Source organism: Passer domesticus, chromosome 15, assembly GCF_036417665.1.
Source record: "Passer domesticus isolate bPasDom1 chromosome 15, bPasDom1.hap1, whole genome shotgun sequence".
NCBI lineage: Eukaryota > Metazoa > Chordata > Aves > Passeriformes > Passeridae > Passer > Passer domesticus.
In genome coordinates, this window is record NC_087488.1 from 13,259,612 (window position 1) to 13,276,111 (window position 16,500).

At 43.4% G+C, this 16,500-nt stretch overlaps 1 protein-coding gene across 4 annotated transcripts in view; it reads left to right on the forward strand.

Moving 5' to 3' along the window:
- Positions 1-16,500, forward strand: part of SDK1 (sidekick cell adhesion molecule 1) — a 382,991-nt gene that overhangs the window by 304,724 nt on the left and 61,767 nt on the right. For all 4 annotated transcript variants that reach the window (XM_064390819.1, XM_064390818.1, XM_064390817.1 and 1 more), the window contains exons 27-30: positions 2,143-2,258; positions 2,524-2,713; positions 4,550-4,648; positions 13,070-13,264. In XM_064390819.1, coding sequence (XP_064246889.1) covers positions 2,143-2,258; positions 2,524-2,713; positions 4,550-4,648; positions 13,070-13,264 — 600 coding nt within the window. The remainder of the gene's footprint in view (positions 1-2,142; positions 2,259-2,523; positions 2,714-4,549; positions 4,649-13,069; positions 13,265-16,500) is intronic.

Below are 16,500 nucleotides of genomic sequence, written 5' to 3' on the forward strand. Positions count from 1 at the left end.
TAAAGGGTCAATCAAAGTCTGTTACTTGATAAAAGGCTGGCTACAATAAGATCCATAAAATGACTTGCAGTTCCTGAATTCATATTAGAATCAAATTCTCGACACTCACTCGAGGTGAGGACTGAAGATTTAAAGCTCGCTGAATGAACACAAGGATTTTTACCATTCAAGCAATGGACTTAGATTCCTTTCCAGTGAGAGGGGGCATTCAGCTGCTCTGTCACTGGGAATTGAGAGAGGTCTGAGATAATGAACCTCCTTCTCTCCTTTGTCAGCTGTCCAGTGCCCCACCAGCAGTGTGACCATCCTCACCTCAAAGCCAGGATGCCCTCGAGGCCAGCCCGGGCACAGCCTCTGCCTTCTGTGAATTCAGGAGAGTTCCTGGCTGCTGATCAAAGAGGAAAATAAATATTTGTAAAATAAAGTAACTTTTTCTCTTTTGAAAGGCCTCAAAGCAGATAAAACAGAAATAAATGTGGCTGGAAAGGGCTTCTTTCCTCTACGCATCCTGGTTCCTTGTGACCCACCTCCACCCTTTCTCTCTCCAGGAGTGATTCATGTGGGAGTAGCTCTTTGTGAAGATCTACAGATAAAGTTATGGCAGCTATCCAAAGACATTCATGGCTCCTGGCAATCTATTTTCCTTTAACATAATTATATCCTTGTGGGGGATAAATCTGGGAGAAGATTTAAAAAAAAAAAGACACTTCAGTGTTGGAGGGGGGAAAAAATTGGATTTCAGTCTGCTGCAGTGTCATTGTGATGGTGCTCTGTTTCTTATGCCCCAAATAATTAGTATCAGGGAAATTGTTTCAGAAATTACTATCTCTGCCGTTAACCTTGAGTGCACAGGGGTGGGGGTACCACGTTTTGGGGGTGGGATTTTTCCATTTTTATTAATTCTGGTGTCATACTCATTATCTCATTCATGTTGCTAGGAGCTTCAGGAGCTCGCCTCCAAAACAGCAGATCTGTTCTTTCACTCGGACAGCCAGGAAAGCTTTCCTTTGGCAGAGCTTTGGGCTGCTTTTTGTGATATATTCAGGTCCTAATCAAGCTGTACTGTCCCTAAGTGCTTGTGTAACATAACTTGGTGAATGTTCTCTGGAGGTCTGACAGGTGTATCAGGCTTTAGAAAAGATTGTAGCCTTCAGATGCTGGAAATGCCATGGGGAAAAAATGCAAAAGGGCAGCATAAAATGTGAACTCTTAAAAATAGCCTCACATCCTGCTTGCATAACGTGACATGCTATTAAACTTGCCTACAAAGGGCTGCAGTTGTGTGGTTCTGCAGCACTCTGAGTTTTAATGGCATGGGAAAATGCAAGTTTGCTCTTCTCTGGAGTCAGAGAAAATTACAGTGTTCCTATGCCATCAGTCCTAATGATGTTTGCAGTTTCATGAGAGCCAATTTTGCAACAGAGATGAAATAGACATCTCTCATTGACACCGTATCACTCCCTGAAAACACTCCTGGTGTTAATGCATCCATCTCTAATTGATGTCTTGCAAATGTTGAGCACTATCACATCATCAAAAGGCTGCATAGGTTAAAGAACTTCTTACTGAAGTGGCAGTGCTATCCAGGGGGGGAATTATTGCTAGCTCTAGACAAGATGTTACAATTTCCTTTCAGATAATATAGGAAGCCACAGGGGCATAAAACTTCTTGTTAGAGCAGATCATGCTGTAAGATAAACTCACATTCAGGGAGAGTTCTGGATTTTGGCGTAGGGAATAAAAGATATGGTAAAGAAATACTGTGGGATAGGCTTCTGGAGAAGTCCAGGAATTTAAACTTGGTTCTAATTACTGCAAATATATAGAATTTGAAATTTATTCACAGCTGTCAATATTTACTGTCTGTCTGTAGACACTGATAAGTATTAAATGTTTAGCTCTTTACAAACATTGTCATTTCTGAGATGAACTGGCAAGAAATTGTGAGACAGGCTGAAATATAAAGATGAAGTAGAATGAATACAAGAAGAAAAGGGATTGTCTAAACATATTCCAGCTCTTTTGGGTTTGAATACTCTTCTATGGGACCCTGGAAGACTCCTAGGCAGGTAGGGAGATGGCAAAAAATTATCTGCTATGTCTGACCTATTTCTGATCTTTGGTGATGCTGTGTGGTTCCAGTTCCCTCTGCTCCTCCTGAGAATGTCTCTGCTGAAGCTGTGAGCTCAACCCAGATCCTGCTGACCTGGGCAGCAGTTCCTGAGTCTGAGCAGAATGGTCTCATCCTGGGCTACAAGGTATGCAGCTGGAGTTTCATACTCATTTGACTTTTAGTATATTGCCAGGACATGATTTTGTATTTGTTATTTATTGTTCACTAGCTGGGTATTCTTATTGTTCCAAAGCCAGCTGGAGAAGGTACAAGAAGTGTGTTGGCTTTGAAGGGGGTGATTGGTGAATGTTATCTCATTTTATACAGGGTGACAAGGAGGAATCTCCCTCTCTTCAGTCCTCATGCAACAATCTCTTTCCATCTGTGTCTCATCCACATTTATCCTGCAGATCCTTTACAAAGCAAAGGATTTGGACTCAGAACCCAAGAGCCAAACAGTGAGGGGGAACCACAGCCAGTCAGTGCTGCTCTCAGGCCTGAGGAAATTCATCCTCTACGAGCTCCAGGTGCTGGCATTCACCCGCATTGGGGATGGGGTCCCCAGCTCCCCACCAGTGACAGAGAGAACCAAGGATGATGGTGAGTTTAAAGGTTGCCAAAATAACCTTCTTATTTGATCCAGCCTTTTAATGCAGACTTCTTCTAGTGGTGCAAGTGTAGGCAATAAATATTTGGATTTTGGGGGCAGTTTCTTTTCAGTTTTGAACCCAAAGGACATTGTCTGTACCCGGTGTATAACTCAGCAGTATCCCATTGGTCATGGGCTGAGAATCTGGCAAAAGCACAGAAAACCCCTGTCCCCTATTTCCTCCTTCCCTGCAGCTAATGAAGAGGAAGAAAACTTCTAATATTGAACTCTGTAACTTGGTGGAGATAATTTCTATTGAAGACAATTTTAGAGACCAATTATAAATTCCTATTCAAGTTCAATCATGCTAAAAAAAAATGTGCTGCAGTTGAAAGCAATAAACAAATCCGGGTCTGACTGGACTGAAGGAAACTTCAGTAATCCACTCTCCTTTTTTTTGACCCCAAAAGAATAAGGCATTGACCTTGGAAGTTGATCCTACCAGCTTCCTTTTGCAGCTGCCTCCAGCACTTCCCAGGGGGTTCCCAATGCAGTTGGGTTCCTGAAGGAACCAACTAAGCACACTGGTGGAAGCATTCCTGCTGATGGAATTCTACAGAAATTTGATTCAATTCTTGAAATATTTTTGGGCTTTGCAGATGCTAAAACTGCTTTTACTTCCATTACCTTTTCAGGAATAAATAGGTTGAGATCAGTGTGAGAGGCTTCTGTTTAAGTCTCTCTCTTTTTCATCAAAATCTTTTCAAAATAGTAATGGGGAAAACATTGGTTTACACAAGTAAATTCATTAAGGTAATTTGGTTGGGCTGACAACACATTCAGACTTCTGGCTTAACAAAACATTTTCCATGCAGTGCAGGGAAGGATGGAGTGGGAGCATGTGGGGTCAGGAACAGGGGCAACAACTCCCTGACATTTTTTTAGCCTTTTTCTCAGCATACTCCCTGTGTATGGACCTGGCTTTTCTTTGAAAAGAAAAATAAGAAAAGTTACTGTTAGCAGAATTCTGCAGGGAGAGAAGAGCACTCAATGAAATGTACATATCAGACTATAATGAGATATACTTAAAACTGTTTGTTTTGGATAACCCCATTATAGCAGTTCCCTCCTTAAGTGCATGTTGGCAAATGAAACTAATTGTTCTTCCATCTCCATACCCCTGACATAAATATGTTGTGTCTCCTCTGGGCTCAACTTAATTAAAAGTATCACCAGGAGTAATGCAGGTGGAATTTGTGCTGAAGGGGAAAATTCACGGATGGTAATGTATGAATTAGCATCTCCTCACCTCGTGAACCTGGGCTGGTCAGCACCATTTGTGTTAATGTGCCTCTCACCTGCCTCAGGTTCTCCTGCTCACACCTCAGTGTTTAAAATGCAAATGTAAAGTCAGGAAACGGTTCAAAGCTGGTGCTGATGACACAGGGAAGGGATATTATTGAATTTCAACAGGTATGAAGTGAATTCAGCTATATAACTCTCTGTAAAGGCAGCTTGGTGTCTTGCTTCATAGTGTGTTCTCAATTACACCAGTGGTGATGCTGCACTGAGAAAAATCTTACGGAGCTCAGAGCTCCTGATGCAGTAAAAAACCACTGTAGGGTGCACTGGTCTGTGCTGTGCTTGGTGTCTGAGGGTGTTGGAGGCCTTTGTCCATGGACAGAATGTATATTTATATACAGAATAAATGTGTACTGTGCACGGGTGCTTCCAACCACTGTTGGAGAGATCCAGCTTGGGTCATAATTCTGTACAGGGTGAGCAGAAAACCTGTGATCCCTCTGATGTGCAGTGCCTGCTGCCATGCCCTCTGTGTTGCCTTGCAGCCCCCGGGCCCCCCGTGAGGCTGGTGTTCCCCGAGGTGAGGCTGACGTCCGTGCGCATCGTTTGGCAGCCACCGGAGGAGCCCAACGGGATCATTCTGGGTAAGGTGGAGCAGCAAACGCCGGGCTGGGAGTGGGGGGATGGAGATCAGAGCAAGCTGCAGCTGTTGAGTATTCCTTTGCCTTGCACATAAGCGTATCTCTGGCTGAGGAAAAGAAAATGTGCTGCTGAAGGGCTGTGGTGAGGGGACCAGTCTGCAGGGCTCCATGCTGTGGGTTTTCCTGAGCCAGAATTCAGTGTTGTTCAAGTCCCTGTGTCATCTCTCCTCCCATCTGCGTTTGGGATGGTAACCTGTTTGGCTGACTGTTGGGAAAACTGCCTGGAGACCTGGATTTTCCCCACCTTTGCCAGACACGCCCAATGTTTCAGTTTTATGTGTGCTTCCATTTTATTGCTTCCTTGAGATAATGTCTGACAGGTCATGAGGAGTTAAATCCTATTTGCCCTTTCATCAAGGGAAAGAGAGGCAGCAAGGCATGACAGGAATTTGCAGAAAACCTTCTCACCTTCCTGCTCTCATAACTCTTGGGTTGCCTTTGCAATATGTGCACCAGCCACTGTTGCACTTAAAATGTGAAGACTTTTACAATGTAAGAATCCATTCCTGCCTCTAAAATTAACGTAGCTCATAGTTACCAAGCAATTTAGTGTTTTCTGCTGCTGCTGAACACATTTTACAGTCGTTCTGGCTGGTGAGTAAAGATTTGTGTCTCAATTCTGAGAACAGAAGCAAAAGCTTTTGTTTTTATCTAGTACTCATTCTGCCAGGCCTTTCTGCTTCTAATTTCACTGCCATCCTTCAGGCTCATGTGTTGGCTTCCAGCAATATTCCCTAAAGCCTTCCTTGATGGCTGGAGGGTGCCTGCTTCAAATGCTCCTGCAGAGGTGGCATTGCTTTAAATACAGAACTCGTCCTGCATTGCACTTAAATCTTGAGTCAAGAACTCAAAGTGTTTGCTCAGGTGTGTAGTTTACCAAAGTGATCCTGGCATCTGAAGACACAGGGAAATCATCAAACAGCATCCAAAGGTAGACTCTGCAGGATTTTCTGAGCATGAGGAGGAGTCTGTGTGGAGCTTGGCAGTGGTGAGCTGCCAGAGATGGATCCACGCAGGGTTTCTCTGCAGCTCAAGAAAGCTTGGCTTCCAGGTTGTCTTGTGGGTTTGATTTGTTGCTTTTTTTAAGGAACTGTGTGTCCTAGAACTTGCTTTCAGCAGAGATTGAGATTTGAGTCACAGGATGTGGTTAAGGAGAAAAAAAATCATTTGATAGGAGTGATGAGAAAGCACAAAAGACATTTTGCTCCCCCAACTGTGTTCCAACCTCTCACGTTGCTGCACTTTGTCAGCCTCATTTGCTGGAGTTGCTGCAAGATCAGTGGAGCAGGAACTCTCCTTTATTTTGTCTTTGCAGAGTGCTTTGTGCAGTGCATCCCCTCCACAGCTGGTTCTTGCTCATTGCCGTTATGGTGATGATAAAATCATACAAAAAACGGGGTTGGAAGGAAAGGGAAAAGATTCCCTTAAAGAATCTTTGGCATGTTTGGGGTGTAGAGTGTTGTTTCCAATTGTTGTTTTCACAGCCCATGCCCAGTAAGACATCCCAGGATACTTCACACAGTCCTTGACTACTCTGATGGTGTAACTAAGTCAGTTCATGTCCCACTGTTCATTCCTGCACTTTCCCACTGGATACTTCCAGGTCAGCCAGTCCTCCTTTCACAAGAACATTCAGCTTTTTCTCTTTAAGTGTGATAATTTGCAGATGCCTTTATTGAATTTCATCTCAGTGATTCCAGACCATCTCTCTTCATTACCCAGATCTCTTTAAATGACACTCATGTCCTCTAAAGTGTGCACAGCTTGGTTTCATTTTTGGTGTTTGCAAGCAGATTGGCAATTCCATCAGCGAGGTCATTAATGAAAGTATTAAACAGGACCAGACTCATTCATGAGGTCTCATGAGAGCTTACTGTGTCCTCCCAGGTTGTTAGCAAATCACTGATAATAACATTTTATTTTTTTAAGCGTTCACTTCAAAATGTGTGGTGTTTTTCTTAGATTCTGTTATTGTGTTTGCTTTTGGTGGGACTGTGTGCAACCATATTAAAGCCTTACTCAAAGTCAATGTGGATCATATCTACTCTTCCCACCTGGCCAATTACACTGTCAAAATGGAAAACAGATTATTTGATATTTATTATTTGCTCCAATCAAACAGATATTGGCTGTTCCCTGGCACATTATTATCCTCATGGATGCTTGTATATTGACTCATATTTTTTTCCAGGTACTTTCTGTGTATTGAACTTTAGTCTGATTTGTCCATAATTCCTTTAGTCGATCTTGCCTCCTTTTAAAAGGTGGTGTACTCTGTTTGCCCTTTTCTAATGTTCTGGGATGTCACCTGTCGTCCACAAGTCCTAGCAGAGAATGGCTAATTATTCAGAGATGGCTCCATCTCTGCAGGGCAAATTTCATCAGGCCTTTCTGACTTGATTACATCCAACTTAACTAAATATTCGTTAACCTGTTCTCCATTCCAGCCTGCATCCCTACTTACATTGTTGTCACTTTTAATTTGTGTGGAGGATCTTGTCAGCACCAACTTCTTGTTGTGTGTGAAAATGCAGCAATGCAGGTACCAGCCTTCCTTCCCTCTCTGCCTCACCTGTCTTGTGCTCATTTTTTCTTCCTGCTGGCTGACCTGTTCTCCTTCTCTCCCTCAGATTTCTAATGTATTTATGAAATCTTTCTCATTGCCTTTGCTGCCCTTCAGGTGATAACTCACTTTTCTCTTTGGCCGTTCTGATTTTGTCCCTACGTGCCTGTGCTGTCTATTTATACACTCCCTTAGGCCTGTGTCCTGTTTCAACTTTTTGTCCAATTCACTTTTGATTTTCAGGCCATTAGTGAGCTCTGAATGCAAACATGTTGGCCTCTTATCATCTTTTGTCTGCATTGGGATAGTTGTACCATTTTTATTGTCTCTTAAAATGGTCAGCTAACCTGGATTTCTTTTTCCCTTAGAATTTCTTCCCAGGGCGATGTTACCTGCCAGTCCCCCCCATCTACCTCTTTGAAGTCCATTGTCTTTATTCAACAGTTCTCACTTTTATTTTCTCAATGGTAGAATTACTGAGGTTCCTGGAGGAAGTAGTTAGCTGCCAAAGAGAGAAAAAGGGAAAATTGCTCATGCTGGGTACTTCTGTGATCCTTCCTAAGAAGTGAACCATGCTTCAAAAATAGATAAAAAACTATGTGTAGCGTTCTAAGGAAAGGTTGCAAATTTGGGGAGTTTGGGTTTTTATTTTTTCCCTGTACACTTTTTACATCTCATTACTATAATGAACATCCAAAACACCACTCCAACCCTCTGGTCAAGTGCACCAAAGTGGAGTCATTGGGAAAAATAAGTGAACGTAATTTTGTGTGCTGCCCTTCTCTTCACTCCTGGGGCTCGAAAGAAAAACCACTTGCTTTGCAAGAGCAACTTATATTCAGAGCCTTTGAACTAGTGTTCCTGCTCTGGCTGCCTTGTCCTCTGAGCATACACGCACCTTTGCAGCTAACATTTCTGTAATCTATATAAAAACATGTTCTAGCATTTCAGAGAGAGATTAGCAGGATGAAATACTGGCAGGCACCAAGAGGGAAAACCACTTGTTTGTTTGTTTAAATATTTTACCATGCAAGACTGTGAGATATTTCCCTTTTTCCTTCTGGGAATGTTACTCCAACCATCTGAGGTTTCACTCTGTCTTCCTCTCTGCACTCAGTTCAGCCAGCACCCACATAGTTCCCTCAAATGCTATTAAAGATAAATGAGGCATTAATGTGCATTTGTGCACTTCAAGCCATGAGCTCCCCCTGAAAATGAGAGCTTAACCCACATCCTCCCCGGGCCTGGTTAGTATTCCTCACGGTATCCTTGTATTTAGCATTTACCTGCAGCTTATTGCAAAAAAAGAAGTGTAAGAACTCCGCCGAGAATTAGAACCAAAATTGGATGTAATCCATGTTCGCAAATTCCTATTTTGATCCCAGGCTGCATTTGCACACCCGCTGGCCCTAAAACAGATAAGCAGGAAAATCAACAAACTGGATTGCTGCTCCGCCGCGCCGAGCGTAACCTCGTGGTATCGCTCAGCTCTCCCCGAGTTCTGCGACAAATTAATAATTGTTTGTATCTCTGCTGCACCGTGGCCTGCACCAACGGGTGCTGTCACTTCTTGAAGGGCTTTGTATGGTGATGAGCCTGAAAGCTTTTTGATATTCATGGGGTGTTGTCACCCTCCTGCTGCCTGTTTGCTTCGGGGAATCCAGCGGCTGTGTTGCGGTGACCTAATGTTTAACAGGCAGCTGCCATTTATTGAGTTTGGGAAGTGTGCAGCCCATGGAACTGCTTGCACTTGTGAAAAAAAATGCTCAAAAAGATGCTGAAGTGAAAAATAAGCCTCGTTTCAATGAATAAATAAACTCCTGACGACTTGATCTTTTCAGGAGGGTTTTTAGTGCTGGTGTGGTCTGGTGACTGGCAGCACTCCCAATAGCAGAAGGTATTTGGGATCTAATGCTATATGGCAAAAATGTTAAGAAAATATATTAATTCTTATTGACCATCCAGATATTTCACATTCTGTAAGATATTCCTTTCCCCCAAAACTTTGCTCCAATCACCTTTTAAAGGTTATACTTTCATTCATAATCTTTGATTTTTTAATTTTTTTTTTCCCTAAGATATCTGCAACGTCTTATTGTCATAATCTAGCAAGGAAAAAAAGCTGCTCATTCCTCCACTGCAGCAATTGCCTGTTATAGCCCTCAAGCATACATTAATTTCTCTTTGAACACTTTCCATTTACCTCTATTGATTTGTCTCGTTTGATTTCACTTAACATTTCCTTTCTTCTCCTATCCCTTGTTGCTGAAATTCATCAACGTAATAATTTTATCTTTTTGATCTTGCATTAGCCCTAGTTATTATCCAACTTGTAGTTTAAGTACTGAGTCTTCTGTGCCACTCAGAAAAAATAAATGTAATGCTTTTCATGCCAGTCTGGATTGTCATTGTCCCAAACTGTCTAACAGGAGATGCAGGGGGTCAGAATGAAGTACTGGGTGTCTCTCAAGTGGGTTGTAGGTAGCAATAAAAGTGAGCTGAGTTCAGGTGTACAACTTGGATATTTGCCTTGGAATCAGACCTATGGAGGTGTTGAGTTTCTTAGGAAATCTGTTAAGGTGATGTCTCTGGTCATGCAAACTCAGGAAAACAGATATTTCCTCAGACTTTGTGCCAACAGCAGATGTCGGAGGGGACAGTGAAAGCTGCTGCTGTTTTTCACAGGGATGCAAGGAAAGGGAGTTTGCAGAGCCTGTCGTAGAGACAGGCTGTGACAAGTGATTTCCTCTTTCTCACAGCTAAATTAATGATTTCACTAGCCACAGACCCACTCTTGTGTAAGATATTGTAATGGCCTAGATATGTATGTGTTCCTTTGCCTAATCTGGGTGTGTTTGTAATTGCTTTCCAGCATGACTGCCACCATTTAGTAGTAAATAGTTATCTTTCTACTCCCCCCTTACATTTTAACTACACTTCATATTTTACAAAGGTTTAGAAAAGAGAGGAAATTACTCAACAAGGATATGTCCCAGATATCATACTTATCTTTTAATAACTAGATAAATCAACTTTTCTATTCTTTTAATGTTCTCTGTTTCCCTCCAGGTCTTATTCTTTGCATCCTATATCCCTTTATCAAGCTTCTTTAGCCATCTTAGTTGCTTTTTCCTTCATCTTTCTTGCTTCTGTAAAAATTTCCCCAGTGCTTTTCTTTGACTATTTTTTCCTCCTTGTTAAGATCCTGCACTGGGGTTTTCACTCCCACATTCTTCACATCAGTATAAACAAAAAAGATCATATATATCAGTTCCTTCTCCCTGTTGCTCTCTGTCTTTCTGTGGACTTTTTAAAAAGATCAAAATATTGCAGCATTAAAGGTACAGAAATACTTTGTTGAAATATATTGGACCAGTAATGGAAGAACTAGTCCCATGGATAAAAGGAGATAATTTGCAGGTGAAAGAATGAAATGTTGAAAGTGTAAGACCCCAAGACTTTGCTGGGATCTAAGCATACACAGGAGCACTGAAAAATCAGGAGACTTTTTAATTGATTAGAATATAATAGAACAGAACAGACTATTCCAGTTGGAAGGCACCTATAACAATCATTAAGTCCAGCTGCCTGACCAGTTCAGTGCTGACCAAGTTACAGCATTATTAAGGGCTTCATCCAAATGGCTTTTAAACACAGACAGGCTTTGGGGCATTACCCACTTCTCCAGGAAGGCAACTCCAGGGTTTGACCACCCTCTCTGTGAATAAATTCTTCCTCATGTCCAGCCTGAATCTTGGCTGAAGCAGTTTTGAACCATTCCCACATGTCCTATCAGTCCCAGGGAGATCACAGAACCCAGATAGTTTGGGTTAGCAGCAACCTTTGAAAGCCATCTGGTCCAACCCCCCTGCCATGAGCAGGGCAGGGGCATTCTCAACTAATAAAGGCTGTTGTGAGCTGTGTCCAACCTGACCTTGAAAATTTCCAAGGATAGGGCAGCCACCACCTCTCTGCAGCAGTGTTTTACCACCCTGGTAGATCAGCACCTCCTTCTCCACACTCCCTCCTCAGGGAGCTGTGTGGTCACACCTCAGCCTCCAGACGTGACAAGCCCAAAGTCCTCAGGCACTCCTCCGAGGACATTACTGCCAGCCTCTGAAGAAATCTAAAGCTCTCCACCCAGCTGTGGAAATGTTCCTGTAGGATTAAACCAACCACAGCCCGGGGGAGCTCGGGCTGAAGCCACAGGTGCTCGGAAAAGCCGGGTCACTCCTCGAGGTGTTGGTGCAAACTGTTCCACATGAAGCAGCCGTGACTGCTGCCCCACGTCCCCGAGCAGCTGCCAGGGAAGAAAGGACAAGGAAACCCTGGTGCATCATCAGTGGCACTGTGAGAGTCAGCACAACAAAATTAATACCATCTGTATCCCAATTAAATTCCACTGTTTGTGGCAGAGTGCGCCACACACGTGTAGCATCAATTCCAGGGACTGCAGGAACTCCAGGCCTTTTCTGTGAGTGGCAATGTGGCAATTGCGGCATATTCACAGTGGGAAATAAATGTCACTGGGTTTTCTCTAATAGCCATAGGTAAGATCAACCCCTCAGATTTCATGCACTGACCTTTCCCAATGAACCATGCCAGGTTTGGCTCCCCTTGGTCTTGTTACAGCCAAGATGTGGTGGGAGTTCAAACTCTAGCTGGGATATTAATTCCATGAGAAAGAGATGGCTCAGGTGCTGCAGACCTCTTTTGTCATTCAGAGGGTGAGCAGAGGGTTGGCAGAATTGTGCCGTGACTGTTTTGTTTTCAGCTGGTTTGATTTGGATTTGTTGGCTGTGCTCTGCCCTGTGTAAGTCCATGGAGCATTTAATCATACATTCAGCTTGGGCAATAAAACCCCACATCAGTTCTGCTATTAATTGATTTTGGAAGTCAGCTGCTGGACTGGAAGTTACCATTGAGCTCCAGAAGTGAGAGCCTGATTGAATTGCTGGGTTTACAGAATAGATTTGAACATTTGGCAGACCCTCTTTGGGGGACAGTTGTCGCTAGTGGTGCGTAAGAGCCCTGGAAGCCCTCCTTGCACAGTGGAATCATTAATAACCCAAGCTAAACTGTGAGCTCCTGATTGTCAGGCAGAGTGGAAGGGGGGTTATCACTTACAGGCATCAGCAAAATTGATTATTGAGACCTGCCTGGATGAAACAGGACCACAGAGCTTGCAGGCTCCTTCCTAGGGCTCTGGGCAAGGGCAGCGATGCTGAACAACAGAAGGGTGGCTTTATTGGCAGTTCTGGCACTCACTGCTGAGGGAAAAGCACTTGCAGAAAGGAGGAGCAAGCTTTCACTGGAGCAATGTGAAGGCTGCATGGTTTGGTCAATGTAGCTGCTGGAGCAGCAGCTGAAGAACCTTGAATTTGAGCCAGTGCTGAAACTGGGGGAGGGCAAAACAACCAGTGACCGTGGGTTGGAAAGCTGGAACTGGAGCGTTTCTTTGAACCACCTCAGCCAGGTGACACATTGCACCAACTTTGCTTTCCAAAAAGGTGCCAGAATGCCCAGGAAGAATTAAACTCGTTTTGCATCTTGTTGGCCTAAGGAATGGAAAGTGAACTCAGTTTCATGGCAGTTGAATCCAGCAGAGCCTCGTGTGTGAATGATTTCCTTTGTAAGGTGTGTGGCATCTGCCAAAAATCAGAGCTTTATAGCACCGAAGGCAGTAAATTACTTTTCTCCTGACTTCAGATAAGCGTGCAATTAGGATGAACTAATAGTGCTGGTGCTCTTTTGTCCCTGCTAGAGCAGCCAGCTGAGCCTTTTCCCCTCTGTGCTTGCAGGGTACCAGGTCGCCTACCGCCTGGCCAGCAGCAGCCCCAACAAGTTCACCACGGTGGAGGTTGGCTCCACAGTCCGGCAGTTCACAGCTACAGACCTGAGCCCAGAGTCAGCCTACATCTTCAGGACGTCTGCCAAGACCAGGCAGGGCTGGGGGGAGCCTCTGGAAGCCACGGTGATCACCACTGAGAAACGAGGTAATGCTTGCAAGCTGTGGGTTCAGGGAATTTCTGTGCCTGCCCTGGAGCCTGCGCTGCACTTTGGGGGATTTTAATAGCAGGCTATGCTTCCTCCTTCTCACCCCATAAACCTGCCCCAATCCATGGCAGCATCATGATTTGAGAAAGCAAGGCAGACTTTTATGAGACACAGTTCTTCTAACCTGCCGGGCTGTTAGAATTGATTTTTCCATCAGCTGCTATATTGGCCATGTGCAGCCTCCTTTTGCAGTCAGATGGGCTTTTTTTTTTTTTTAGCTCTCTCGTTTTCTAGAAAGATTGCAATCTTAAGAAAGTAAGTGATGGATGAATTATATTGATTAGGGAACGCAAAATGAGAAGCAGTGGTGTTGCAGAATTTCTCCACGGCTCCTCCATTGTGCCTCAGCCCTGACCTAATGTGTTTCTAATTACTCTGGCCTTTCGCTGCCACACGCTCCAGTAGAGCCTTTGCATCTGGATTGCCCAGACTTTTTCTGCTTCTTGCATCAGCCATGAAATGGTTGTTTGCATCCTGACTCTCCAGACGAGTTCTGCTCTGAAGGGAAGCTAGAAGGTGGCATTTATATGTGTGTGTAAATGAAACCAGATGCTTTGATACCAAATGTACCAAAATGTGAAAGACGTGTAAGGTATTACAGGATCTGCTCTGCATCACTGCTTGTTTTTAATGCTTTGGCTCAAGGAACTGCTTATTCCTCCAGTTTTAGAACTGTAGAGCTTCAGTTAAAAAATTTGCATTTTCTACTTGTGCATGAAGATTTTTAATTTTTTTTTATTCAGAGCTAGAACAGAATATATTGCTGAATATTGGTGGAGAACAGCAGTGTGGGTTTTCCCCTGGTGTTGCACATAGGCCATGTTCCACTGCAAAGAATGTATCTGGTCTCTTGAGCTGGCACAATCAAAACAAGCCAGGGTAACTCTACCAGCAGCATTGGGTTTTGTGCTATGTCTAGATATTGATATTTTTTAAGTAAAATTCTCCCTCAAAAACTAGGACCATACAACTCCCATGCCATATAAAAGTCACAGTTCAGAGAAGAGCCCACTCCAGTGGGTCACCAGGCCAGACTTCCAGAGACATCTTTCAACTGTTGTTAGAATTTCTTCATGTGCTTGTGGGCTTGCTCTTGGGGCATTATAATGCAACCAATGACATTTGCTTTTAATTCCTAAAATGTTCCTGATAAGCAATCATTTGTTTAAGGTCCTTTCTACACCTTGCACATCATTTATTGCAAGAGTAAGGATCTCCCATTGTATTTGCCAACAATGTCTTCCTCATTATTTTTCTTTTAACGTTTCTAAGAAGAGAGGAGGTTGATGTTCAGCTACCAACAGCAAGAGCCTGTGAGGTGCATTTCAACCACTCCTGGCCTGTTTGGTTGGGTTTAAAATCCCTTCTGGCAAAGCTCTGCAGGTCATGTGCAGCCTTCCCAGTGCATAACAGTGCAGTCCTCAGAGAAAGAACCTCTGGAGATGTGTTAGGAAATTGGAAGTGCCTCTGCTAAAGCAACTGTCCATCAAAGAGATTTATCAGCTCAAGGTTTCTCCCATCCCTGTCTGATTGCTGTCAAAGGGGAGGTTCAAAGCCTGACATGTAGAGGTTTCCAAAAAAAACCCACCATGCCAAAAAATGAATTCTCAAAACTCAGGGTCTCTCCTGCTCAATAAAATGTGCTGAGATTCCCCAGATTGTGCACAAGGATGCACAACAGCTCAACGCAACTCCTCTGTGGGAACAGTGACCCCTTGTTGCTATCAGTGCTTTAGGGTTATCTTGAGTACCCAAATCACAATGTAACATGATCCCTTTCTCTTTTTGATGGACAACTCTGCTGGGTCTCTACGTGCTTTGCAACCACAAGTTTACTGATATAAAGTATAAGGACAACAATGTATTTTCTCACATCAGCAAGGATTATAAAAGGGGACGATAAAGAAATTTATCCAGTGCAGCTATTTTGCTAACAAGAAATTAACCTGAAATGTGTATACATGACAATAGATATTCTGGAATGAAAAGATATCTAATTCCTGTTAATAAAGATGTATTTAATATCCTCATAGTCCTTGATACTGAGGTAGAAAAACATAAAAATTCTCTTAAAAATTAACAAAATTAGTCACTCTTGCCCTTGTAAATTCCTTGGTTAATCCCAGCATAAATCTTTACATTTGCAGTGAGGCCTGTAATTTATAGATCCCAAGTTATGTTGTGGCTGTATTCTCCAGAGCCTCTACTGCAGTGCTTTGAATCTACACTTCAGAATAGTCAACATTAGTGATCAGGGCAGAACTGAGTCAAAAAACTGAAATGCAGCAAGAAATTAAAAGTAGTCTATAGAGTCATGTGGCCTTTCAAGCCTGCACTGACAGTCTCACCTTAGCATTTGCTTGTGGCTAAACTCCCATAAATAAACTCTTTATACTAATGGGTTTGTACAAACAGTCAGGGAGTATATCCTGCAACACAGGAGATTTTAAGATCTCCCATTAGCAGTAGAAGGAAACCAAATCATGGGAGACTGACTGCAAGATCTGACCTGCCCAAAAGTGCAGAGCTTATCAGCAGAATGTATAAAATCCCTGCATGACTCTCCCTCCCTGGCATGGAATAACCCCACGTCCCTGTCTCTGCCTGTCAGTGTAAGGCACTGACCTTTCGCGTCGTGCTGCTGCTCGCAGGCTGCTGGCACCCAGGGCTTCCTCCAGCTAATAGCTTACAAGTCTTTGGGCACTGATGTCAGCGAGAGCAGGCTGCAGAGAAATGCCAAAACATGCAGGAAATGGTTGTAGGGGATGGCAGGGAAATGAAGCGCTGGCCGTGTGGAGCTGTGAGGAATCAGGCAGGCAGAGGTGTGTTTATGGAAACAAGTGCTGATGAAGTTGAATTGAATTGCTTCTCAAAAGCAAGTCACTGCGGTGTCTCCAATCAATTTCTGCTTTATTACATGCCACACATTTTAATCAGAATCAATAATCTTCATGATAAACAATTAAACAATTATTCCTCACTCTATAGAGTTTCTCTATTGAAATCGATGGAGTGCGGAGACGCGGTGACGGGAAAGGAGATCTGTAATGAAACAGTTGGGGGCTGGCATGCTTACACCTGCATTGCCATTCCCTGCTCATCCCAGAGGTGTGAGGGTAATTACTCTGGAAGGATCTCCCTCAGCACTGGCTGGTTTGACTTTGCAGGTTCAAGG